This window comes from Artibeus jamaicensis, unplaced genomic scaffold (assembly GCF_021234435.1).
Source record: "Artibeus jamaicensis isolate MK-2021 breed Jamaican fruit bat unplaced genomic scaffold, CSHL_Jam_final contig_76, whole genome shotgun sequence".
Taxonomy (NCBI): domain Eukaryota; kingdom Metazoa; phylum Chordata; class Mammalia; order Chiroptera; family Phyllostomidae; genus Artibeus; species Artibeus jamaicensis.
Window position 1 is genome coordinate 18,659,916 of NW_026521954.1, and position 27,196 is coordinate 18,687,111.

The following is a 27,196-nucleotide window of genomic DNA, read 5'->3' on the forward strand; positions in this document are numbered from 1 at the left end:
GCGGCGGCCCCAGCGCTCGCCTTTTGTCTGGGGGCTCCTCGCCCGGCGCGGTCTGCGCTTCCTCCTCTTCCCCTTTTCAGCTGTTGGGCTCCCCAGGAACTGTTAGTTCGGACCCGCTCGCCGAGCCCCGGGGGGAACCGCTCGCTTGCGCTGTCCCCGAAACTCCTCGGCGCCCCTCGCCGCCCGCGTCCACCCTGTCAGGAGGGAAGAAGCGGCCCAGCGGGTCGGCGGCCAGGCGGAGAGGAGCGGCGGGAGAAAGGCGGACTGGTCCGCGCCCCCGCCGGGCGCACACACACCCCCTTGTCGCCGCCGGAGACCTGGCCGGCCGAGGCAGCGGAGTTCCAGGGGAGGGGGACCCGGGCGATCCCCGGGCGCTCGCGGGGCTGGGGCCAAGAGTGGGCTGGCGGGGGGCTAGGGGCATTGGGGGCGTCGCCCGAGGGGCGGGGGCGCCCTACTCTGCCCTCTCGCGCTTGGCGGCGGCGGCGCTGTGTGTACCCCTTTAAGAAGGAGCCGCTCGAGCGCTGACGGTTGGGATTTGAAGTTCTTCCTCCCTCTTTGGAAGTCTGGACGGCGGTGGTGGGGGTTAGGGGGCTGTTGCCATAGCGATGACACTCTCGACCCCCTTCTCCTTGTGGACGCCCCGACGACTCTGGTCCTCTTTTACTGTCATGTGATGGACCCGTCCCTGCACAGACACACACATCGCCCACCCCGCCTCCCATCCTATTCTCCTGCCATTCGGTCTTCCCCTTCGGTGGGGGCGGAATCCTTTCTGCTTCAAACTTCTGGGCTCGGGACTGTCATTCGACGGGCTGCTCGGGGTGGAGGGAGGTGGTGGGGACTGCCGGACCTTGCCGCTGTCGCTGTTTTGTCAGAGCGGAACATTGTGCTTGGAGCTGGTTGTCCAGCAGGTTGGTTTAGTGGACAGAAAGGGGTCGACACGGGTAATGGCATGAACACGGGTGTGTTGTGCGTGTTTGTTTTGGAAAGGTGTCTTGGGTAGGAGAGTAGGGAAAGACGAAAGAAGAGTGAATAGTGGCAGCAGCTTGCTTGATTGGCGATTAAATCTTGGCATTGGGAGTTAAGGCACTAATCTTAGTGCCTTAAGAAAACAACTCTCTTACCTTGTTTCCATCTCTTCGGTCGCCACTTGCGCCTCTTCATATCCCCACCTCCCTTAAATTTGTTTGGTTAGGGCCTGAATAAAGATTAGGTTAGGAAGAATAAAGTCTTCCTTGTTTTTCACCAGTGAAAAGGAGATCGCAGTAGGATAAACTAGTACAACTTCAACTCAGAAATGTGCGCTGAAGAATACGATGGACATAGAAAGACGTACAAGACGACTACTCTGATTAGGGGCATTTGAGTTATGTTTAAGCAATTTGCTGTTTAAACATAAAAATCTGTTTTGGTCTTATCTAAGGAAACGTTCTGGTAAAAGTCAAGTATTCATAAATAGTTTTAGTTCTTTAAAGAAGCGTAAGAAAACCTCAGGGTATTCTTAATATAAACATTTTAAGCTAAGTGTTACTAGTGCTTCCTGAATACAAAATGGACTCGTTTTTATAATTGCTCCTGTAAAGATCTCTTCCACTGACGGCCTGCTTAGAAATTGTTGAATTCCTTGAGTGGGAATCAGGCAGGATAACAACATTGTGACACGGGCCGGCGATGTTATTGTGTTAAGTTTTCCCGAGGCAAGCAGTGATTTGAGATATCTTTGGTTAATTTTATGGTTTTGAATATTTTCGGGTTTTTTAATTCTGTTGTCTTCTTGCTTCTTTAGATACATTTAGTATGGCTCTGAACTCAAAATATATGTGCTTTTGAAAAATAATCAAATATTAATTAAACACAAAATTAACTAGATTTGATGGGAAAAAGAACTTTCTGCCTTACCTTCTTGGCTACTTGAAGTAGGATTGGGAGACATTGAAAATTGAGTTAATGCTGTTATGTGTAATGTGCAATCTCTGTGTTAATATTTTTAATGTAATATATATTTATACAGTATTTGAAAGAAATTTTAACTGGGCTCTAACTATAGTTGAGAATTGTTTACCAGAGTGCCAGTTCTAGTCAGGAGACCCAATAAAACCCATCTAATACTTTGTTTTTGCCATTGTTATTTTTACATAAACAATAAAACTTTTAAACAGGATATATACTTGTTGATTGGGTTTTCAGTACCCTATCTGTGAAACACCCGTTTATACTGTAAACTGGGATTAAGTGAAGTTTGTATACTTATCTTAATTTACCTTTTGCTATTAATGTGCTTACATTTAATATTTTACTTTGTAAACAATTGTAAATGCCATAGTCTTTTTCTTTTTCATGTTTGTATGTGTGTATGTGTATATATAAATATATGTGTATGTATATATACACACACACATATATTTCTGTATTGCATATTCTGTGCTTTTATGGCTTGAAATCATTTTTATAAAATACCCTTTCTGCCTTTGGGGAAGAAAATGATTCAAAAGTGTTATTTTTAAATGAAATAAGGAAATTGTAAGCAGGGTTGTACAGCAAGTAAGTATCGAGCCAGTAGTGAAGTTTTAAATCTTCATTCGTAAAGTTAGTCTTTTAAAGTAATCTGATTCATTTCTTTTGTAACATACATAATCTAATTTTATGGGGGGAAAGTTCATCATGCTTGTAGTTAAGTAAGATGTATAACTCTTGATAAGGAAGATTATATTTACCTTTCTCTATTTGTGGAACTCATCTCTTCTGATTCATGACTATGATTTATTTCTTTTTTTAAAATTTAATTGAAGATTTATCCTGTAAGCTCTATGTCCCAATCAGCACCTCTATTTACAGTATTTTATTATTTTTCTATAATCATCATGTTCTATAATTTTGAGTTTGCTCATCTAACATGTTTTCATGCTTGTTGCATACATTAAATAGTATTCTAGTGCTTGGTATAATATTGAGATATAACAGATATAGTATTGAATCCTGTGGAATATATAATTAGTAAGTGGTAAGTTACAAATTTGAAACAGGGTTAAGTCCAAAAGAAAAGAAATGCATTTTTGTAATTTTAAATATTATTAAAACTTGTATGGTCTATTAGAATATTTGATCTAGGAGATAAGCCAAGTTTTTTCTTTTTGTTGTTTTGAATTTTTTTACTTTTAATTTTGATATAATTTCAGACTAGAAAAGTTGAAAGAATAATATAAGGAACTCCTATATACCCTTACCCACATTCACTAATTATATTATATTGTGCTGCATTTGCTTTCTCCTTCTTGCCTTCTATTCATGTTCTGTCCATCCATCTTATTTCAAAATAATTTGAAGGTAACTTGCAGATATCATACCTCTTTACTCATAAATTCTTCAGTGTATATTTCCTAAAATCAAAGATTTTGTTTTACCTGACCACAGTGCAGTTGTTAAACCCTGGAGATTTAACACTGACATAATACTGTTATTAAATCTCAGTCCATATTCAAATTTTATCTCTCTGTTTTATCTGTAAGCTCTTCCTCCCCTTAATCCAGGATTGTGCATTGCATTTGGTCATCACATCTTTTTAGTCTCTTTTAATGAGGAACACTTTCTCAGTTTCTCTTGTATTTCTTAACCTTGACAATTTTTGAAAAGTACAGGATAGTTATTTTATAAAATGTGTCCCAAATTTGAATTTGCCTGTTGTTTTTTCATGATCAAATTGATTTTACATTTTTGTCAATAATAACTCTAAAGATAGATGTCCTGTGCTACTTAGTACACCATATCTTGAGGTTTGTATTGTTGGCTTTGAAAATTTGGTGAAAGCATTATTCTCCATATTTCTTCCTAAAAGTTATCATTTATCCTTTTGTAATTAATCTGTAATTTTGAGGAAAACACTTCGAGAAATAGGATATTTATATATCCTCATCAGAATTTCATCCACAAGGTTTTAAAAAATATTTTATTTTAATTTTTAAAAGATTTTATTTACTTATTTTTAGACAGGGGAAGGGAGGGAGGAAGAGAAGGAGAGAAGCTCAGTGTGTGGTTGCCTCTCCCTTGCCTCTACTGGGGACCTGACCCACAACCCAGGCATGTTCCCGAGTGAGAATTGAAGCTATGGCCCTTTAGTTCTCAGGCCAGTGCTCTATCCACTAGGCCACACCAGCCAGGGCTTTTAAAAAAGATTTTTAAAAGATTTTTTAAGTGTATTTTTAGAGAGAGGGATGGAGGGAGAAAGAGAGGGAGCAAAACATCGATGTGCCAGAGAAACATTGATTGGTTGCCTCTCTCTCACAGGCACCTCAACGAGGTACTGGGCCAAAACCCAGGCACCAGGGTGACCCGCGAATGGAACCTTTCACTTTGCAGGACAGCTCTCAACCAACTGAGCCACACCGGTCAGGGCTCACCCACAAGTTTTAACATCCATTCATGATTTTATAACTTCATTATTCCTTCCATAGTTAGTAATTGATCTTCTATAATAAAACAGTCTTTCCCAAATGCTTCACTATTTATTTAGTTACTTAGTTATTTTTATCACTATCAATTCGTGGATTCAAATTTAAGCACTGCTTAAATTCATTACTGTTACCATTTTTTTCTGTTGTCCCAGTTTGGTCAGTGGGAGCCTGCCTCATCAACCTAGTTCCAGTGTTTGTTTGTGTTTTTTTTTTTTTTGACAAACCACACCTCTTCTTATCCTTCCCCACCCAATGATTTTTTTATCACTTCCTGCCAAAACAACATATTCCAGGTTCATCTTTTACATTACGTTTCCTATCCCTAACATCAGCCATCTATCCAAGGAGCTCTTCATTCTTTTGAGTAGAAAATACATTTAAATACCAAAATCTGAACATTAGGTTTCAAGACTGTTTTTAAAACTTATTTTTCGGAAATGAAAGCTAATAAGCAGTGTAATTGATTTGCCTAAGGTTGAAACAGCAAAACAAAATGGTGAAGGTTTGGTTAGAATTATTGTATAAACTCCACAGAGACTTTTCTACATATCAGTGTTGTCCAATAGAAATATGATGGGAGCCAAATGTGTAATTAAAAATTTTTTACTAACTGCATTAACAAAACAATTTTAATTAGCCTGCTATACTCAAATATTTTAGCTTAAGCCTTATAAACTTATTAATAAATATTTTACATTCTTTTTTGATATTGAGACCTTGAAATTAGGTATTTTACATATATAGCACATCTGAATTTGGACTAGCCACAGCTCAGGTGCAAATAGCCACATGTGGCAAGTGGCTCCCACATTGCATCAGACAGCGCAGTTCTGTAGTGTAGTAGTTCCAGGCAGCTCTTAATTACCATGATACCACTTATTTCAAAACTGTTGATAATAGCCACATCTATAGCTTAATTAATTTTTCCCCCAGTCTTTTATTTGAATAGTGTAAAACCTGTGTTTGCATCCTTGCTTTACCAGTTACAGTGTGGACAATTTACTTAACCTATCTGTACTTCAGTTTCTTACCTGTAAAGTGGAGATAATGAGCTCGTTTGAGAATTAATTGTGTTGATATATATTAATTATACCTACACATAGAAAGCATTCTATAAATGTTGCTATTATTATTATTGATTTACACAGGCTATTAGCACATTTGAGCTTTACAGTTTTGCCAGTAGATTCTTCCTGGTGGGAATGCTGATGAATGATAAAAAGATCATGAGGCATGTTAGAGAAAAAAATAGTACAAGCAGAAATGATATGTATTCCAGGGTATTATAGAGCCAGAGCCAGAGTCATAGAGGTCTAGAGTCATAGAATATCACTTAGCCTAATTGTGGCTTTTTGTGTATGAGACCAAAAGACAGTTGATGCCTTCTTACATTCTAAGGAATATTTTGGCTTTGTAGTAATTAAAAACAAAACATTAATTTAAATTTATTTTACCGTCCTGTTTGGTGTAGCTCAGTAGATTGAGCATGGGCCTGTGAACCAAAGGGTGGCTGGTTCAGTTCTCAGGGCACATGCCGGGGTTGTGGGCCAGGTCCCCCCAAATGAAGGTATATGAGGGGCAACCACACATCGAAGGGCCACCTTCCCTTCTTCTCTCTCTAAATAATAAGTAAAATCTTTAAAAAGAATAAATTTATTTTAAAAAATTTATGTGATACTAAAACTACTCTTTGTTGGTACGTGTTCTCTATTTTAGTCTTCCTGTTAACCTCATCACTGTCTTAGAGCACTGTACTCTGCAAGTGTTTGTTGAGTAGACTTTCTTCCAGGCTACATGCCCCATCTATAATCAGCAATATCAATGTCAGAGAATATTCATGTCCTTTATTTTTAACCTCTGAAGAAGTTGTGGTAGCACTTCATAGAGCTAAAGCACATAAGGATGGGATAGCCCAGGTAAATAAAATTCTAGATAATCAACCTAACACCTCTTTCTGGCTGCTGTGTGCTTTCTGCTCTTTTGGTTTTCTGCTATCCTCTAGTTCATCTTCTTACTCTTGCAATGTAAATCCCAGAAGAGTAGATTTACTTAGAAATCTGGATTTGATGAACACTAGTATGATAGGTCAACTACCCCCAAATCTTGTGTTACAACTATTTTTCCCAAGCACTAGCAGATTTTTTTATCCACTTAAAAAGATGTAAATTATGGTACTGCTTAATAACATGCATTAGACAAATGGAATGTATGATGATAATGAGTAGTAGAGTGCTTAAGACATATATCCAGATTTCTTTGTAAAATGGGTATATCAATAGATTTTGCATGTAAAATTTGAAATTCTGAGTACGTCTGGATTATTTTATACTTGGAAGTGTAAAATTCTGCTACTTTTAGGACCCAGCAGTGTGGGGATTTTGTGTTTTTACCGATGTTAGATTTGAGATATAGGCTGGTTGGAACATAGTGTAGCCTCCCTTTTGCATGGGACAGTCTCTCTGTGTCCATGTCACTTTCCTTTGGTTGGCTGCATGTGTACAACCCTTCCTGCTTGGCTGTGCACCCTGACAAGCAGATGTTTACTGTATCATGTAGATCCCCCTGACTTGTATGACTTTCAACCCTGGTTCTTCTATCCCAGTGCAGCCGTGGGAGGAGCCAGAAAGGCATGTAGATATTTGGATATGCAATTTCTTCTTCTTTACTAGTAAATCTAATTTTCAATTATAAATCCTACTTTTTACGTATAGAGCTTCTTTTTTGATAGTATTCCCTCCTTTTGATGTACATGTGGCCAGCATTCATGGGTGATAGATAACAGTTAGAGCACTAGGTTCATAGGTTCAACATTTTGGGGGCCCACTTAATTTTATGAGAGTCCATACTTGGGGCTGAATGTTATCATTAAGTAAATCTTTCAAAAGTTTTTTTTTTCACCACAGAATATAGATAAGAGAATGTGAATAGGCCCAGACCAACCTACTGCTCCTACTAGGAAACTAAGGTAACAAAATGTCATATTTGTGTTTGAACAATAGCACTTTGTTTTTAATTAAAGCTAAATAAAAATTTTGTTTTGAAGCCCTAGCCAGGCAGCTCACCATAAATAAGTGGAACATCAAATTGTTGTCTGTCTGTCTCTCTCTCCTTTCCCTTCTTTCTCTAAAAAATGTTTTGAGAATTTTTGTGTTTTCTAGAAAATATAAGTTACAATATAAAGAATCACTTTTCTAAATATCTTCTCATTTCCTTTTATAGAGTTTTCCCACAATTGGCAACAATGCTATCCTGCTTACTTACAATTGCCTCTTGTTTTTCTTTACCCTAATGTATTGTCAAGTTATTACTTTCTTTAAAATATCTCCTGGATTCAGTTTTTTTTAAATAAAGTAAGTACTTGTGCAGATTCAGGTAAGATTCTGGTTTATGTCAATATCTGCATTGCTGGTTTTACTGTCTTTCAGTCTAGCTTGTAACCTGCATTTAATCACTATTTGAAATAGCTGCTTTGGTATTGTAGTTTACAAAGCAGTGGTATCTCCCATTTATCCTTTTTCATCAACTAAAAGCTCCTAACCATATTCAGTTAGTTGATCATAGTCTACCAGACTGTGTCTTCCCTATTTGTTTTTCTGCTTTCTTCTTTAGACAGCCCAACCATTTACATCTTACTTTTACTTCTCTATTACACACATTGCCCAAAATTCTTGAATATCTTTTTAGTTATACCTTCTACCCTACATACTCAGTCACCTTTATAATTCAGTTGCAATCTGGAGTCTTAAGAAAAGTATGTGTTGAAAAACAAGTTTGAGAACCTTTCTCCATTAATTCAAATTGGCCAGTTCTTTTCTGATGGATATGTGTAAGGTGTATGTGTAGAGGAAGTGACTTTATCCAGTAGTCTTCATATTTAAATAGTAATCCATTTAGTGACAAGGCACTAAACCTTCCTAAATGACAGAATGAAGGATTGAAAGAACACCGTTCCTTTTTTAATCTACACCATTATAACCTTAGGCACAAGTCACTTCACCTTCCACAGATGGAAGTCTATCAAACTAGGATAATATCTGTCCTGAAATGTCCACTAGTTTTGTTTTTATGAAAGATGCTATAATACTTATGTAGTAGTGGTTTCTCAGCTGAAGATATAAATTAGGGAATTAACAGCATGCAAATGGATAAGATTGCCCAGGGGTAAAGGAGAGTATAATGATAGTAGTAGAGTACTCAGTGCCTTGCCTTTAAGGACTCTTAATTTTTTAGGCAAAGGAAGAACAGCCTCATAGTAAGGCCACTGAACTTTTACACTAAAAGTAAGTCCATTGGCTAAGTAGAAAACCAGGGGAGAGTAGTATCACCAAATATAAGAGAAGTGTGTTAAAATAAGGAGGGATTGTTACATGTCGATGAGATGTCTACTGTGCAACAGGGACCTTGACTGCATTTCAACAGAGTGGTGTGAGGATGGAAACCATATTGTAATAGCTTAGAAAGTAACTAAGATGTGTATCAGTGGAGATAACATTTATAGTAGACTACTCATTTGAGAAGATACAGTTTAAGGAAGAACAGATAAAGCAGTAATTGAAAGAATCTGGGGTCTAGGGATGTTTGCTTTTTAGGTGGGAGATAACATTTACAATATTAAGTAAGATGAGGAATACTTTCATGAGTCAATAATACTTATGATGCCCTGGCCCGTGTGGCTCAGTAGGTTGGGTATGGTTCCCTGAGGTGCCTGGGTTGCGGGTTCAATCCCCAGTAGGGGCAGCAGGCAGCCAGTCGATGTTTCTTTCCCTCTCCTTCCCTTCCCCTCTCTTTGGAGTCAGTAAAAGAAAAAAAACACTTAAAAATATTATTCATGGTTATTTCATGTTATTTAATTAAGCTGAGACTCGATAGTACAAAATATTGAGCCAGATAAATTAAATGAAAAATGGGATGGTTTTGGTTTGAATCATTGAACGCGGACTCTAAATTTCTCTCTTATTTTTCTCCAAAAGTATTTTACCACTAAGTTCATTACTAAGATATGGTGTATGTGGCATTAGTGTGTTACACATTTTAAAGGAATGATTTTTTTCAATTAATTTACTGTTGTCAGTCAAGTATTTGGAGTCATACTATGTGCCAATTGATTTTTTTCATGTGATGAGGACTTTAAAGATTTACTCTGAGCAACTTCCCAAATGCGATACAGTATTATTATTAACTATAGTCACCACACTCTACTTTACATCCCCATGACTTACTTTTTTTATTATTGGACATTTGTACCTTTTGACCCCTTTCACCATTTCACCTGCCCCCTGTTCCCTACCTCTGGTAATCACCAATTTGTTCTCTGCATCTATAAGCTTGGTTTAAAAATACTAGTTTTTTCAATGATAAGTTTGTATTGAAGAACTTGACTTGCAATTGAGGCCAAAATTAGGCATTGAACTTCTTTACCTGCCCATTCCCCTTGACTGAATTTACCAATCTGTTATAGACAGAGCAGCCGAAGCTGTGAGGCTCTTCTAAAATATAGGGACGTTCTACCCCAGTGAGTTTGCCCTGTGATTTGCTTATTATTAGGTATGTCTGTCTAAGCAGAGTGAGCAGAAGGGTTGGCCATGCATGAAAAATGACCTTTAAAACACTAATCCATCCCACTACAAACAACAATCAGGATGTTGCCAGTATTAGTCATTTCTCTTTCCTTTGGGAGGACTGAATAAGAGGTAGAGAAAAGGGCAGGAGTTTTTTCCAAAATGTTTCCCCCAAGAATGTGATGTGTTGGGAAAGGTAAAAAACTGTGGGTTGAGTAAAAAAATATATATTGTCTACACTGGAAACAGGGTTTAGACTTTGCTTTTAAAGAGCTCACAATTATTAGGAATGTTAAATATTAGAGTTGGTATAATATAATGGAAAGGCAGAGGAGGGAGCGACTAATTTTGATTTGAAGGATCTGAAATTACTAGACTTCAAAAGATTGAATGCAAGTAGGATTCCAGCCCTTTTTATTGTAAAGGGCTGTATAATAAATATTTTAGGCTTTGAAGGACATGTGGTCTCTAATGCAACTACTCAACTATGCTGTTGTAGCACAAAAGCATTACATAAATGAATGAGCATGTCTGTGTTCCGGTAAAAAAAAAAAAAGTGCTTACAAAAATAGGTGGATTTGGCCTACAGGCCATAGTTTGCTGATCCCTAAGTTAATTTAAATGATGCAGCAGGAGAGTAGGTTGGAGGGAATAGGCAGAGGGATAGAACGAGCAAAGGTATAGAAGTCTAAAATGATGATATATTCTGAAAATATTCAGCAGTCTAATATTGGAATATAGGTAGGAGTAGGAAGTGGGACTAGAAGTATAAATTATGGCCTCTGCAAGGAGGAAATTATGAGCCTTTGAAGTTTTTTTTAATGGGTAATAAGCATGATCAGATAAGTCTGCTTATTTTCATTTTTGAACATCTGTTGGTTCAGGTTTGAGGGGTTTCTGTTTGTAATAGTTTTAAAGAAGCTCAAAATTGAATCAGCCCTTTTTAAGTCAAAATTGGGGAAATTAGCAATCTATTATATATTTAATATATTAAAATATTAGATTGGTGAAGTACTCTCAAATGACACCTTTCTTTTCTAATTAGACTCTGAACAACTCAAAAAATAAAACAAGGAGAAAGATGGAAACCAAAATGTCACTTCTATTACTAATAGAGACCAGGTTAGAAGAATAGCTTGGTGGGAGAATCAGGTGGTCTGTCATAGGCTAATTTATGCACAGTCCTAGGTGTACTAGGGAAGGAGAGCAGAATATGTGCTGTCTGCAGGTATGTTCTCCCAGTAGCTTGCTACCAAGGGGAAAAGGAACAGAACTAAGCTCTTTCTCCTCAGTTCTTCCTTCCAAAATCAGGTCAGTCACTTCACTTTCCCAGGGGTGAAGAGAGGCTCAGATTGTTCTTATGAAGCATCACTTCTCATAGAAACCAGAAGCAAGGAAAAGGTGTGCTAACAATTAAAGCTAATTTTTGCAGAGTTAAAAGTGGGGGATAAGTGTACTGGAAGCAGTATGACTATTATTCTACTGAAAATAAGTCAGACTTACCCATTCTGGATATTTTTTTTATTAAAGATGTTATTTATTTATCTTTAGAGGGGAAGGGAAGGAGAGAAATATCAATGTGTGGTTGCCTCTCATGTGTCCCCTGCTGGAAACTGGCCTGCAACCCAGGCACGTGCCCTGACTGGGAATTGAACCGTGATGCTTTGATTCGCAGGCCCGCTCTCAATCCATTGGGCTATGCCAACCAGGACTCCATTCTGGACATTTTAAAAATTATGTAATTCTAGTGATGGGAGTCACTGTATTTCTTAAATTCATAAAATTAGTAGTCTTTTTAAAAATGAACTAGATTTTCCTCAGGTATGTAAGATACTTCAATAAAATGCATGTTTGGCTAGAAAAGAAAGGGAAAACTTCCTTCTTTATAAATTTTCAATTGGCTTTTTAGATTTAGAAGGAACTATTTTTAAAAACAGAGCACTGTTTCTTTAAATGGGAAAAGCAGATACTTTGACAAATAGATGATTCTATTAATTAGTTCTGATTATGGGCACTTGTGTAGTTTTTTTCACTGGCGTCTTTAAAATATTGTTTATTCTTCCTGTACTCTTTCCCTTCTTTTCTGAACCGTTTAGGAATAAAACCATCAGGAGGAACCAAACAAGAGTAAGTGTCCATCCAGGGTGGGGTATGTGGGAGGGGGAGCCATGTCTGTTTGGAGGAGTGGGATATCAGAGCCTGTCAGAGGTGAGGAGGGTTGATGGAGTTGTGAGGGGTCAGGAGCAGTCCATATAGGAGGGCACGTTGGGACCCAGGCTGGGTCAGTGTGGCATCTGTGAAGAAGAGTAGCTAGTGGGGGGTGGTCAGTTGTTCCAGTGAGGGTGCATCCCCAGGCAAGAGGGTAAGCTGCTGTGGGTGTGTTGAGGCTCAAGTAAGCTGAGGATGGGGTGCATGCATAAACGCAACCTAGTGCAAGATATCAGAGCCTGAGGGTGGGAAGAGGAAGGCATCCCAGTGGAGGGTAAGCACAATTTGGAGTGTTAGAGCTTCAACAGGATGAAAAGTTGTGCCAAACGTGAGGAATTGGGACCTAAACAGAGAAGGTTACATGCGTGGTAGAAGTGTGAAAGTACTGAGGCAGCTCAAGGGGGGTTAGGAGAACATCCATGCAGGGATGGGAAGGCAGCCGCATGGGAAATTGGTTACATACAGGGAGACTGGTAAATAAACAGATATTAAAGATATGTAAGCCATGTCTCTCACTGTCTGAGAAGTGTTATAAACATGGTAATGGAGAAAAATTAGAAGGCTCTTTGTAGTGCTGGATTGGAAATTGAGGTGTTAGTGTGAAATCATGGTTTTCATTTTATCTATAGAGAAAGATACAGAAATATAGAAATAAATGTATATGTATATAGTTGACCCTGGCCCCTTACACAGTCCAAAATCTACATATAGCTTCTCCCCCAAAACTTGTCTACTAATAAGCTACTGTTGACCAGAACCTTACCAATAACAATCAGTTAAAATACATTTTGAATGTTGTATGTCCATTATACTGTATTCCTACAATAAAGCTAGAAAAAAGAAAATGCTATTAAGAAAATCATAGGAAAAATACATTTACAGTAGCTTATTGAAAAAATCCATGTATAAGTAGACCTTTGCAGTTCAAATTCATGTTGTTCAAGTGTCAACTGTATATACACACATACCCTACATTTTTTACTGAGAAGGGGCCTAGTAGTAGTGAGCATAATGTATCATTGTTAATTTCTTAATTTTAATGGTAGTGTTTGTAGGAAGTACTTTATTAAAGAATTCAAGGATAATGGGACATTGTGTAGACCATTTATTCTCAAATGATTGGGGAAACAATTTTTTTAAATATATTTTATTGATTATGCCAGTACAGTTGTTACACTTATTCTCCCTTTCCTCCTCCATCTGGTACCCACTAATAGCCTCTGGCAAGTTGCCCTCCTATCTCATGTCCATGGGTCATGCATATAAGTTCTTTGGCTTCTCCATTTCCTATGCTGTTCTTAACTCTGTCTATTCTGTACCTACCAATTTGAACTTCCTAATCCCTGTACCTTTTCCCCCATTGTACCCTTCTCCCCCATTGTACTCTTCTCCCTCCCAGCTGATAACCCTCCAGATGATCTCCATATCTGTGATTCTGCTTCTGTTCTACTTATTTCCTTAGTTTGTTTTTTAGATTCAGTTGTTGATAGTTGTGAATATATTGCCATTTTAATGTTCATAGTTTTTATATTCTTTTTCTTCAGTGAGTCCCTTTAACATTTCTTATAATAATGGCTTGGTGATGATGAACTCCCTTAGCTTTACCTTGTCTGGGAAGCATTTTATCTGCCCTTCAAATCTAAATGATAGCTTTGCTAGATAAAACAGTCTTAGTTGTAGGTCCTTGCTTTTCATGACTTTGAATACTTCTTGCCAGTCCCTTTTAGCCTGCAAAGTTTCTTTTGAGAAATCAGCTGACATTTTTATGGGAACTCCCTTGTAGGTAACTAACTTCTTTTCTCTTGCTGCTTTTAAGATTCTCTCTTTATCTTTAACCTTTGGCATTTTAATAGAGATGTGTCCTGGTGTGGTCCTCTTTGGGTCCATCATGTTTGGGACTCTGCTTCCTGAAGTTGCAGGTCTGTTTCCTTCAGTGAATTAGGGAAGTTTTCTTTCATTAATTTTCCATTTCGTGCTCTTTTCTTTTCTCCTTCCGGCACCCCTATGATTGCACTGTTGGTACTTTTGAAGTGTCCCAGAGGCTCCTTAGCCTACCATTGTTTTTTTGGATTCTTTTTTTTCTTCTTGCTGTTATGGTTGAATTTTTTTTTCTTCCTTATGTTCACAAACATTGATATGATTCTCAGCTTCATCCACTCCACTGTTCATTCCCTGTAAATTGTTCTTTATTTCACTTAGTGTAACCTTCATTTCTACCCGGGTCTTTTTTATGCTTTTGAAGTACCCATGAAGTTCCTTGAGCATCCCGTAAGCAGTATTTTGAACTCTGAATCTGGTAGATTGCTTATCTCCATTTTGTTTAGTTTTTTTCTAGAGTTTTGTTCTGTTCTTTCAATTAGGCCATGTTTCTTTGTCTCCTCATTTTGGCAGCCTCCTTGTGTTTGTTTCTACATATTAGGAAGCTGCTTTGACTCCCTGTCTTAGTAGCGTGGCGTATTGTAGAAAAGCACACCAGTAAGTTGGATGGGGTAGATCTGTGTGATGGAGTTTCTGATATGGAGTTACCATTCTATGGCTCTGTTTGGGGGAAGGCTCAGAAAGGGGACAGTGGCTGCTACCTGGCCTCTGGAGCTTTGTCCGGGAGGAAGCTTTTCCTGGAACTCACCCTGATGCCAGACACTTCAGTTTCTCCCCGTATGTTGCGGGTGCCTTTCTAGCTGCTGTCCTGGTGCTGGAGTCTAAAGAGAGTGAGTCTGCATTGATCCTAAGTCCTTTGCAGGCCATTTAAGAGAAGATGCCTGAAAATCCCAGTTTCTTCTGTCACCCGAACCCCCACTGGTTTTTACAGCAAAAGTTATGGGAACTTACCTTCTTGGCACTGGAGCCCTGGGCTAAGTGGTCTGATATGGGGCTGGGAAACCTTGCTCCCAAAGTATCCCTTCCAATTTTTATCCACCAGCTGAGTGTGGAACCACCCATTCCCTAACTTGACATGTCTTTGCAACTCCAGGTCTCTGCCCCCTTACCTGTCTGGATGATTGTGACCTCTTTAATTCCTTGGTTGTTAGACTTACATACAGCTCAATTTTATGATGATTCTGGGTGATAGTAGTTTTGTAGTTGTACTTTTTTAGTTGTAATTTTTGTCATGGTTGTGCGAGGAGGTGAGCTGTGTTTACCTATTCTTCCATCTTTGAAAAATAAAATATCTTACCATATTTAAAACATATTTTATAAATTTAAGACTGTTACAACATAAAAGTAAACATTTAAAAGGAAAGTCATAGCCCTGGCTGGTGTGGCTCAGTGGATTGAGTGCCAGCCTGTGAACCAAAGGGTCACTGGTTTGATTCCCAGTCAAGGCACATGCCTGGGTTGCATGCCAGGTCCCCAGGAAGGGGTATTTGAGAGGCAGCCACACATTGATGTCTCTCTCTTTCACTTTCTCCCTCCTTTCTCCTCTCTAAAAATAATGAATAAAATTTAAAAATATAGTTACTATATCAAGAAAATAAAGGAAAGTCATTAGTCTAAATAGTACATTTTCTTAAATTAATTGCCTTCAGCCTTCGAGACCACATAGTTATATATAAATTGTCATACAGACTTATCAACACCGAGTTGCCCTTTGAAATGATGATAGCTAATATTTACTGAGTGCTTACCATGAGTCACACTGAACCCTTTTGGATCCTCAAAGCCATGTGCCTCTGGGCTTTTGCATATTTGCTTTCTCTTTCTGAAGTATTGGTATCTGCTCTTCATTCCTTTTTCTTGTAAACTTTTTAAAAAGTATAACTATATCAGAAAAAAAGTATGCAGATCATAAACTTATACTTCAGTGAACAAAGTTAAAATGTTCTTGTAACTACCACCAGATCAAGAAATAGAACCTCCCAGAAGTCCTCTTATACCTCTTCCCAATCAATAATTTTTCCCTTGTCCCCAAATGTGGATAATACTCTGACTTCTTAACACCATAGATTATTTTTGCTTGTTTTGGGAAACTTTGTTTAAATTGAATTACATGGCATTTATTCTCATGTGTCTAGTTTTTCGAACTCAATATTATGTTTGTGAGAATGATTTATATGGTTGCCTATAGATGTAGTTCATTCATTTTCATTGCTTTATAATATTCTAATATGCAAATATGTCATAGCTTTTTAAAATCTATTCTTGTTTTGACAGATATATAGGTTATTTCCAGTTTACATTATTATAAATAATACAGTTGACATTCTTATACATTATATACTTTTAATTTTGGCTCAATTCCTGGAATATATTTCAACCTTATTTTAGCTAACCAGATTTTACTTTTTCCAGGAATCCTTCCCTAGCCTCTCCAGGTTTGGATTTGGTACCTTCCTATGTGTACTAATAATGCTCTCTTCTTCTTCTGTCATAAACATTTATGCTGTATTTTTCACAGAAGTTCAGTTTGTGTGTGTGTGTGTGTATGTGTGTGTAAATACAAAATCATGTTTTCTGTTTGTCATCTTGGTACACATTGAGTATTTAAATGAGTTTTTTAATACATTAACTCTTCTTTATTCTTTAGCAATACATTGCTAAAAAATAAAAATAAGCGTAAGTACAGGGGTGGGTAAAAGTTGGTTTATAGTTGTTTGTATGAAAATAATTAATAAATAATAGTACAAGAATAAACTTTGTTTTACTTACAATTATAAACCTACTTTTGCCCACCCCTGTATAATGGTAATTGCTCTCTGCCTTTCTCTTACTCTCTTTATTTAGATGTGGAGAGGTACTTTAAAATAGATTATTATCAAATTATGTTAACATTTTTTAATGTCAGGCATCTGCGTTGTCCCTTTTGTAATTTTGTTCTGCTGTACAGCTGTTGTGTTGAATGTTTTTTGCAATTTCTTATATAATTTGTGTCACATTTAATATATAACCTTATTTGTGTCAAGTAATATTATTTGTCCTTTGAGGGTGGTCTTGAGTTTTGAAAATAACCAAAAAATTTGGAGCAAAAAGTGAATTTTATGAATGATAAATGATCAAAAGTGAGTTGAGGTTTCAAGATACATCGATTCTCCTCCTTGTCCCCATCCCCTTGTTGCTTTCAAAGCTTTCTTTTACAGAATTAAGTCACTGAATTTAGGTAGAGTTAAGCCAGTGATATAAGCCAGAGTTTATAGTATATTATGCTTTTGAGTTTCTTGTGCCTTCCAAATTGCTTATATTTGCAAGTTACTTCTCTTGTACTTAATTTATACTTGAGTGTAATTTAATTTGTAAGAGTTTTCTTTTTCATTTTAACCTTTTTTATTATGAATTTGTCTTCTCCAAAATTAAAATGTTCATCTTTGCTTTAACCACCATGCCTCTTACTAACTCTCATACCCCCTCCCTCCCACCCCCCCAATTAAATAATAATGATACTGTACCTTCTACCATCTTATTTCTGTGTGTTGGGCTTGATCGCTCTATTCTTGCTCATGTCAGACATTCTGTATAATATTTATTGATCTTGTTTGCTGCTTTGTCTTTCTTCCTTACTGAACTGTGAGCTTAAGGCACATGTTTATTAGAAGTTTAACAAAAATGTTTTTTGAAACATTGTCACCTGTTTTAGTCTTTTCTAAAGCTACTCTTATTTTCCACAAATGCTTAATTTTAGTCACCTTTCTTAGTTCAAAACTCTTCTACCTCTTTATTGGAAAAAGGTGGCCCCTTTCTCCCTGTAACCAAATACTCTGTTAGGCCATGAAATTCAACTACATTTATTAATGGTTCACTAGTAGGACAAGTTTTGTGGATAATACAGAGTCACTAGAAATTGTTCTTATTGTCAGGTTGCTAAATATTCCAGTTTCCTTTGCTCATTCAAAAAGAAAGAAAAGAGGGAACAGTGAATAAAAGAAAAAATGTCTCAAATTAGAGTTTGAATGTACTTGGAGAATGTGATGCTGGTAACAATTCTGATAAATAAGATTGGAAAAGTCTTTGTGATAACCATTTAGATCGTATTTGTTGCATATTAGGTCTGTGCATTTTACACATGAACAAACTGCTGCTTAATATGGTTAGTTGCTCAGCTACTTGTAAATCTGAAAGAAAATGTTTTGGATTTGTCTGGAAGACATGACACTTGACAGATGAACAAATTTGAGGGAAGGCATTTCAGATAGACAGCATGAGTGAAAGTTCAGATGTGTAAGCATCTGGTTTCCTATGAGTGGAATGCAGTTTACATATGATGAAGTGCTATAAAATGAGGTTGGAGAATAGTCAGGGGCTAGATGAGGGAAGGCTGTATATGCTATCTTACAACATCCTATAAGTGGTATATACCCCCTAAACAGTTAAGCAGAATTAGCAGTCTTACGCTATTTTAGATGGTGAAAGTTGATTAGAACAATGATTCTTATATCTATTATAAGAACCTTGGTAATCAGAGAGATATTCCAATAATCTTCAAATTTTCTGTACTGTTCAGAATAATGTTCAGTAGCGGGGAATTTTTTAAAATTTTAAAATTATTTTTAATGTTATTCTATTACAGTTGACCCAGTTTTTCCCCCTTTATTCTACTCTCCCTATCCCCCCTCCACTCCCACAGTCAATTCCTACACTGTTGTTTTTGTCCGTAGGTCATTCATGCATGTTCTTTGACCACTCCCTTCCCCTTCTTTCCACCCTTTCCTGCACCTCTTTGGTCACTGTCAGTCTGTTCCATGTTTCCATTAAAGTGCTTCTATTTTGTTCATTATTTTATTTTGTTAATTAGATTCTTCTTATAGGTGAGATAATTTGGTATTTGTCTTTCACTAACTAGCTTATTTCACTTAGCATAATACGGTGCAGTTCCATCCATGATGTCACAAAAGGCAGGAGTTCCTTCTTTCTTTCTGCTGCATAGTATTCCATTGTGTAAATGTACCATGGTTTTCTGATCCACTCGTTTACTGATGGGCACTGAGGCAGTTTCCAGCTCTTGGCTATTGTAAATAATGCTACTATGAACCTAGGGCTGCATATGTTCTTTTGAAATGGTGATTTGGGATTCTTAGAGTATAATTCCAGCAGTGGAATTAAGGCAGTTCCATTTTTAGTTTTATGAGGAAATTCCATACTGTTTTTCCACAGTGGTTGCACCAGTCTGCATTCCCACCAACAGTGCATGCACTAGGGTTCCCTTTTCTCCCCATCCTGGCCAGAACTTGTTTGTTGATTTGTCTATGAGGCCATTCTTACAAGTGTGAAGTGATCTCATCATGGCTTTAATTTGCACCTCTCTGATGGCTAGTGATGCTGAGCATCCTTTCATATGTCTGTGGGCCATTTGTATGTCCTTTTTGGAAAAGTGTCTATTCAGGTCCATTGCCCCTTTTTTAATTGGATTGTTGGTCTTCCTGGTGTTGAGTCATATGAGTTCTTTATATATTTTGGAGAGCAAACCCTTGTCCAATGTATCAGTGGCCAATATGTTCTATTTGATTGATTCCCTTCTCATTTTGGTGATGGTTTCTTTAGCCGTGCAGAAGCTTTTTAGTTTTATGTAGTCTTGTTTATTTTTTCCTTTATTCCCCTTGCCCTAGGAGATATATTGGCAAAAATATCGCTAAGTGGGATATCTGAAATTTTACTGCCTGTGTATTCCTCTAAGACTTCCATGGTATCACCACTTATATTTAAGTCTTTTATCCAATTTGAGTTTATTTTAGTGTATGCTGTGGTGTAAGTTGGTGGTCGGTTTCATTTTTTTGCTTGTACCAGTCCAGTTCTCCCAATACCATTTATTGAAGAGGCTATTTTTACTCCATTGTATGCATATGCCCTCTTTGTCAGATATTAATTGACCATAGAGATGAGAATTTATTTCTGGGTTCTCTGTAGTGTGCCATTGATCTGTGTGTCTGTTCTTATACCAGTACCAGACTGTTTTGATGACAGTGGCCTTGTAGTATACTGGTAGTTTGATATAGGGTATTGTGATCTCTTCTACTTTGTTTTTCTTTGTCAAGATTGCTGAGGTTATTTGGGGTTAATTTTAGCTAATTTATTTTTCTTGTTGCTATAGTAAATGGAATTTATTTCCTGTTTTGATATTTCATTGTTGATGTGCAAAAATGCCACCAGTTTCTGAATTTTGGTTTTGTATCCCACTATTTTGTCAAATTCACTTGCTAGGTTGAGAAGTATTTTGATGGAGACTCTAGGGTTTTCTCTGTACACTATTGTGTTGTCTGAAAATGAAAATTTTCTCCCTCCTTTCCAATTTGGATGCCTTTTATTTCTTTTTCTTGTCTGATAGCTGTGGCTAGAACTTCTAGTACTGTGTTGAATAAGAGTGGTGGAAGCAGTGTGTTGTCTTGTTCCTGATCTTAAGGGGAAAGCTTTTAGTTTTTGCTTGTTTGAGTATAATGTTGGCTGCAGGTTTCTCATATATGGCTTTTATTATGATGAGGCATGCTTCCTCTGTTCCCACTTTGCTGTGTGTTTTCATCATAAATGGATGCTAGATTTTACCAAATGCTTTTTCAGCATCTGTTGAGATGATCATGAGGTTTTGTCCTTCATTTTCTTTATATTGTGTGTTATGTTTATTGATTTGTGAATGTTGTACCATCCTTGCATCCCTGGGATAAATCCCACTCGACCATGGTGTGTGATCTTTTTAACGTATTGCTGAAACTGAATTGCCGATATTTTGATGAGGATTTTTGCATACATGTTCATCAGCGATATTGGCTTGTAATTTTCTTTCTTTCTTGTGTCTTTATCTGATTTTGGAATTAGGATGATACAGGCCTCATAAAAAGAGTTTGGGAGTCTTCCCTTTTCTTGAATTTTTTTGGAATAGTTTCAATAGGGTAGGAGTTAGTTCTTCCTTAAATGTTTGGTAGAATTCACTTGTGAAACCATTCATTCCAGGGTTTTTGTGTGCCGGAAGTTTTTTGATTGCTGCTTTAATTTCACTAGTTGTTGTTAGTCTCTTCAGGATTTCTGCTTCTTGATTCAGTTTTGGAAGATTGTATGTTTCTAGGAATTGCTCCATTTCGCCCAAGTTTTCCAATTTTTTGGCATATGATTGTTCATAGCAATTTCTTAAATACTACTTTGTATTTCTGTGGTATCAGTTAATAACTTTACCTCTTTCATTTCTGATTTTACTTATTTGGGTTCTCTCTTTTTTTCTAATAAGTCTAGTTAAAGGTTTGTCAATTTTGTTTATCTTTTCAAAGAACCAGCTTCTGGATTTATTGATCGTTTGAATTGTTCTAGTTTCCATGTCCTTTAATTTTGCCCTGATCTTGATTATTTCCATCTTTGTGCTCACTCTGGGTTTTATTTTGTTCCTCTAGCTCTTGTAGATGTAGGGTTGGGTTGTTTATTTGAGCTTTTTCTATCTATTTTAGATAGGCCTGTATTGCTATGGGCTTCCCTCTCAGAGCTGCCTTCACTGTGTCTCATAGGTTTTGGTGTGTGTTCATTTTCATTTGTTTCTAGATACTTATTGATTTCTTCCTTGATCTCCTTGTCAACCCATTCATGATCTAATATGTTATTCAGTCTCCATGTATTTGAATGTTTGAGTTTTTTCCTCAAGGTTGGTTTCTAATTTTGATCCATTGTGATCTGAGCACATGCTTGACATGATTTCAGTTTCTTTGAATTTATTGAGGCTTGTTTTGTGTCCTACCAAGTAGTCTGTCTTTGAAAACGTTCCATAGGCATTTGAAAAGAATGTATATTTTGCTTCTTTGGGGTGTATATTTTGCTTCTTTGAACAGTTCTATATATATCAATTAAGGCCATTTGATCTAGAGTGTTGTTCAATGCCACAATATCCTTAATTGATTTTTCGTTAGAAGATCTATCCATTGCTGACAGTGGGGTGTTAAAATCCCTTACATTGACTGTGTTGTTGTCAGTATCTTTCTTGAAGACCTCCAAGATACTCTTTATATATTTAGGTGCTCCTATGTTGAGTGCATATATGTTTACAAGGGTTACCTGTTGGTCTACTCCCTTAAGTATTTTGTAGTGACCTTCTTTTTCTCTTTTTATGGCTTTTATTTTGAAGTCTATTTTGTCTTATAAAAGTATTGTATCCCAGCTTTCTTTTCATGTCCATTTGCTTGGAATGTTTTTCTTTTATCCCTTCACTTTGAAACTGTGTAGATCTTTTGTTCTGAGGTAGGTGTCTTGTGGACAGTGTACATGCAGGTTGTTCTTTCTTATTCATTCAGTTATCATCTGTCTTTTGATTGGAGCATTTAACCCACTTATGTTTAAAATTATTATTGATAGGTACTTGTCCATTGCCATTTTTTCCATGCCTGTGTTCCTCCCTCTCCCCTTATCTCTCTCCCTCTCCCACTATCTTCTTCCCTCCCTCTACCCTCTATTTCTTCTCCTTTTTATAGCAGTCCCTTCAGCATCTCTTGTAGTGTTGACTTGGTGGAGATGTACTCTTTTAGCCTTCTTTTGTGTGGGAAACTCTTTGTTTTGCTGTCCATTTTAAATGACAGCTTTGCTTAGTTGATAGATTAGTTGTGGTTGTAACCCTTGCTTTTCATTACCTGGAATATTTCGTGCCACTCTCTTCTGGCTTCTTGTATTTACGTTGAGAAGTCATCTGAGAGCCTTATCAGAGTTCCCTTGTATGTCACTAGCTGTTTCTCCTTTTCTGCCTTTAAGATTCTCTGTTTGTCTTTAAAATTTGCCATTTTAATTATGTGTCCTGGAGTAGGCCTCATTGGCTTCATCTTGATTGGGACCCTATGTGCTTCCTGAATTTGCATTACTTTTTCTCTTATCAAGATAGGGAAGTTTTTTCTCATTTTTTTCAAATATCCCTTGCTCCTTTCCTTCTCCTTCTGATATTCCTATGATGCAAATGTTACATTTTATGTTGTCCTGAAGCCCCTTTAAACTGTCCTCATTATTTTTGAGTCTTTTTTTGTTTGTTTGTTTTGTTACTTGGACTATTTCTTCCTACCTTGTCTTCCAGCTCACTGATTTGTTCCTCTGCTTCATCTAGCCTGATTTTAATTCCTTCTGGTGTATTTTTCATTTCAGATATGTAATCATTTCTTCCTGGTTCTTATTCATAGTTTCTGTGTCCTTTGCCATGCTCTTTAATTCCCACTAATTTCCTTTTAGCTCCCATAAAGTTCCTTGTAGTCCTCACTGAGTTCCTTGAGGTGAGTCTTTAAGGTAACAAATTTATAGTTTTGAATAAAACTTTTTTCAGTTTATGAACTGACTATATCAAACCTCCAACAAATTGCAGAGTAATATAATGTATATCCTTCCATCTTACAGAATAAAACATGGCAGATGGAATTGAAATTCTCATCTGTCATATGCCAGTCCCATTCTGCTTCACCTAATCAGTATGTACTTTTCTGTTTGTGTCACTCTTTTGTAAAGCATTCATAGTCTACATTCTATAAGTTATTTCAGTGCAAGAGTCAGATATACTTTATGCACTAGGTGTTTTTCGTAACAGTTGTATATTGAGTATTTCTGTGTTTGATTTTAAATGTTCAATAAAGCTTATATTTAAATTATTTTATGTTTCTTCCTAAAACATTACTCTATATTTTGTCTTTTTATCTGTATATAAATCTAGTTGTATTACCAATTAGGTTTGCTTAAAATGAAGCATTATCCATCCTATAAAATAGGAGTATTTTAGTATTATAATCTTATAAGAGTAGCTTACAAACTTAGTAAAAGATAAAGGGAAATAATGTGGACACATCCTGGTCATAATATGTTTCCTGAATTTGTGCCTGTATATTCAGGTAGAAGTAAAATCTGATACACCTGAATTGTATATTTCTAGTTTCCAGCAGTAACCAAGAAGCATTTAAATACAGTGAAATAATTATCCCAGTATTAAATCAACTGTGTTTAAGTCTTGAACAGGATAGCCATTTGTATTATATGTGTACTTTCTCCTCAGTAATTATGTATAATTAAATGTTTTCCATTTGTTGCATAAGTGTAAAGTAGAAAAAGAAGTAGATAATTAAAGTATTCTTTTAATTTTTCTCTTTCAACTCTATTCTGACATTTGATCTAATTCTTTAAAACTGACTTTTGAACCAACCTTGGCACTATTGACAATTTTGGGCTCAACAGTTCTTTGTTGTGTGGAGTTATCCTATACATCAGCATAGGGTGTTTTAGCAGTATCTGTGATACCAGTAGATAATCTGTAATTCTATTTACATGCTTATGTTTGGAGATAACAGAAACTTCAAAAGCTTGTGGTAGAGATATCTGTATTAATAAAGGCACTACAGTCCTTACATCAAAGTGGAAAATGTGTTTGACATGTGCTCACAGAAAGGACAAAATAGTAAGAAACCACTTAAAAAAAAGAGGCAGTTGTTATACTAAAGTCTAAGATGCTAAAATTAAAGTATCTTAGATTTTTAAGAAATAGAAAATGCGCTAAACTAAGGAAGACACAAATACAGGTTGTTCTTCTTTCAACAAGGTGGGAAGTAAATAAATAAATGGTTGTGAGTTTTAGAATGATACTTAATGTGAAGAAATTCACATTAAGTGAATTGGCCACTTAATGTAACAGGCCATTTTAACTTACAAATTGGGCTGTGCTTTAAAAGTTATTTTGAGAATGGATGTCTTTGGTATCAAAGTGAAATTTTTCCCTCAAAAATTTATTTAGCAATATTTCAGTGCCTAACATGGGCCAGCACTGGGTCTAGCATAGCAAGCAAGATGACATGGTTCCTTCCTTCTTGCAACTTAACATGTTGTGGCATTTATTAAATAGAAATATCAAATAAAAACTTACATGATTTCCCCCACACACACACTTCTCTCAGTTGAGTTGAGGGCAGAATTCTTGTCTGTTCTCACTCACTAATGTATCACAGCTTCTAGGATACCTGATTGACATACAAGTATTTGTTAAATGAATAATTGATTAGTTGGGAAGATACGTTTAAAAAATTACATGTGATTAAGTAGAATTGCGGTAAGTGCTCCAAAGGGAATAATGCAAAGTATTACATAATATAAAGCATGTAACAATTGATCTAACCTAGTCTAAATCTAGATTATATTAGTTTACACTGAGGTAGTGATTCTTCTCCCCACCCCGCTGCCCCCTACAGCTTTATTGGTACATGATTGACAAAATTATATTTGTGTGTGTGTGTATAGTGTACAATGTGATGATTTGACATATCTATACATTATACGGGGATTATCACAGTCCAGTTAATACATCTGTCATCTCACATAGTTACGTGTGTGTGTGTCACGAGAAAGCTAAGATCTCTTAGCACATTTCAAGCAGACAACACATCATTACTAACTGTACTCACCATGCTGTACATTAGATTCTCCAGAGCTTATTCATTTCACAGTGCAGGGCTTGTATTCTCTGATTAGCATCTCCCCATCTTCTCCACCCTTTTGCCCCTGGTAGCCACCATTCCACTCTTCGTTTCTGTGAGTTTGAATTTTTTTTCAAAGTCTATATATAAGTGAGATCATATGGTATTTCTCTTTATTTGTCTGGCTAATTTCACTTAGTATAATGTCCTCTAGATTCATCCTTGTTTGTTGCAAATAGCATGGCTGAGTAGTATGCCATTTTCTGTATATACCACATTTTTATATCCATTTATCTGTTGATGAAAACTTAGGTGATTTCTTTGCCTTGGCTATTATAAATAATGCTGAAGTGGACATAGGTTGCAGATACCTTTTTGACATGGTGGTTTTGTTTCTACAAGTGGAATTGCTGGATTATCATGTAGTTTATTTTTTAATTATATTTATTGATTATACTATTACAGTTATCCTGATTATTCCCCTTTCCCCCCTCTACACAGCATCTCTGACTCCCTCAGGCAATCCCACCACCGTTGTTCATATCCATGGGTCATGTGTATAAGGTCCTTGGCTACTCCATTTCCTATACTGTACTTTATATCGCCATGGCTATTCTGTAACTACTCATTTGAACTTTTAAATCCCTTCACCTCTTCACCCATTCTCCCACACCCCTCTTCCATCTGGCAACCATCAAAATGCTCTCTGTATCCATGATTCTGTCTCAGTTCTTGTTTGCTTAATTTGTTTTTTGGATTAAATTGTTGATAGATTGGTGGGGAGTGTCATTCATAGTTTTGTTTATAGAAGGTGAAAATTATTGTTCATAGTTTTCATCTTTCTCTTTAAAACATCCCTTTAACATTTCATATAATAATGGTTTGGTGATGATGAACTCCTTTAGTTTTTTCTTGTCTGGGAAGCTCTTTATCTGCCTTTTAATTCTAGATGATAGCTTTGCTTGGCAGAACAGTCTGCTTTTCATGACTTTAGATACTTCTTGCCATTCCCCTCTAGCCTGCAAAGTTTCTTTTGAGAAATCAGCCTACAGTCTTATGGGAGCTCCTCTGTAGGTAACTAACTTCTCTTCTCTTACTACTTTTTAAGATTTCTCTCTTTATCTTTAACCTTTGGCATTTCAATTATGATGTATCTTGGTGTGGTCCTCTTTGCATCCATCTTACTTGGGACTGTCTGTGCTTCCTGGAGTTGCATGTCTATTTCCTTTAGCAAATTAGGAAAAGTTTCTTTCATTATTTTTTCAAATAGATTTCCAATTTCTTGCTCTTTCTTTTCTCCTTCTGGCATCCCATGATGCAAATGTTGGACCTTTTGAAGTTGTCCCAGGGGCTGCTTATACTATCCTCATTTTTTTGAGGGGGGGGATTCTTTTTTTCTTCTTGTTCTGATTGATTTTCTTTTCTTCCTTATATTCCAAGTCATTGATTTGATTTTCAGCTTCATCCACTCTACTGTTGTTTCCCTGTAAATTGTTCTTTATTTCAATTAGTGTATCCTTTGTTTCTGACTGGATCATTTTTTTATGCTGTTGAGGTTCTCACTACATTCCTTGAGCATCCTTATAACCAGTGTTTTGAACTTCACATCTGATAGATTGCTTGTTTACATTTTGTTTAGTTCTTTTTCTGGAGTTTTGAT

At 36.7% G+C, this 27,196-nt stretch overlaps 1 protein-coding gene across 13 annotated transcripts in view; it reads left to right on the top strand.

The window, feature by feature from the left end:
* Positions 1 to 27,196, top strand: part of LCORL (ligand dependent nuclear receptor corepressor like) — a 112,940-nt gene that overhangs the window by 455 nt on the left and 85,289 nt on the right. For 3 of the 13 annotated variants that reach the window (XM_053672475.1, XM_053672474.1, XM_053672476.1), the window contains exon 1: positions 541 to 911. The exons of 6 other annotated variants lie outside the window; for them this stretch is intronic. In XM_053672475.1, the coding sequence (XP_053528450.1) occupies positions 674 to 911 (238 nt within the window). In that variant the 5' untranslated portion in view covers positions 541 to 673. Of the gene's footprint in view, positions 1 to 540; positions 912 to 7,351; positions 7,414 to 27,196 lie in introns of those variants that run through there. 4 more of the 13 variants (XM_053672478.1, XM_053672481.1, XM_053672480.1 and 1 more) reach the window with 3 other exon arrangements.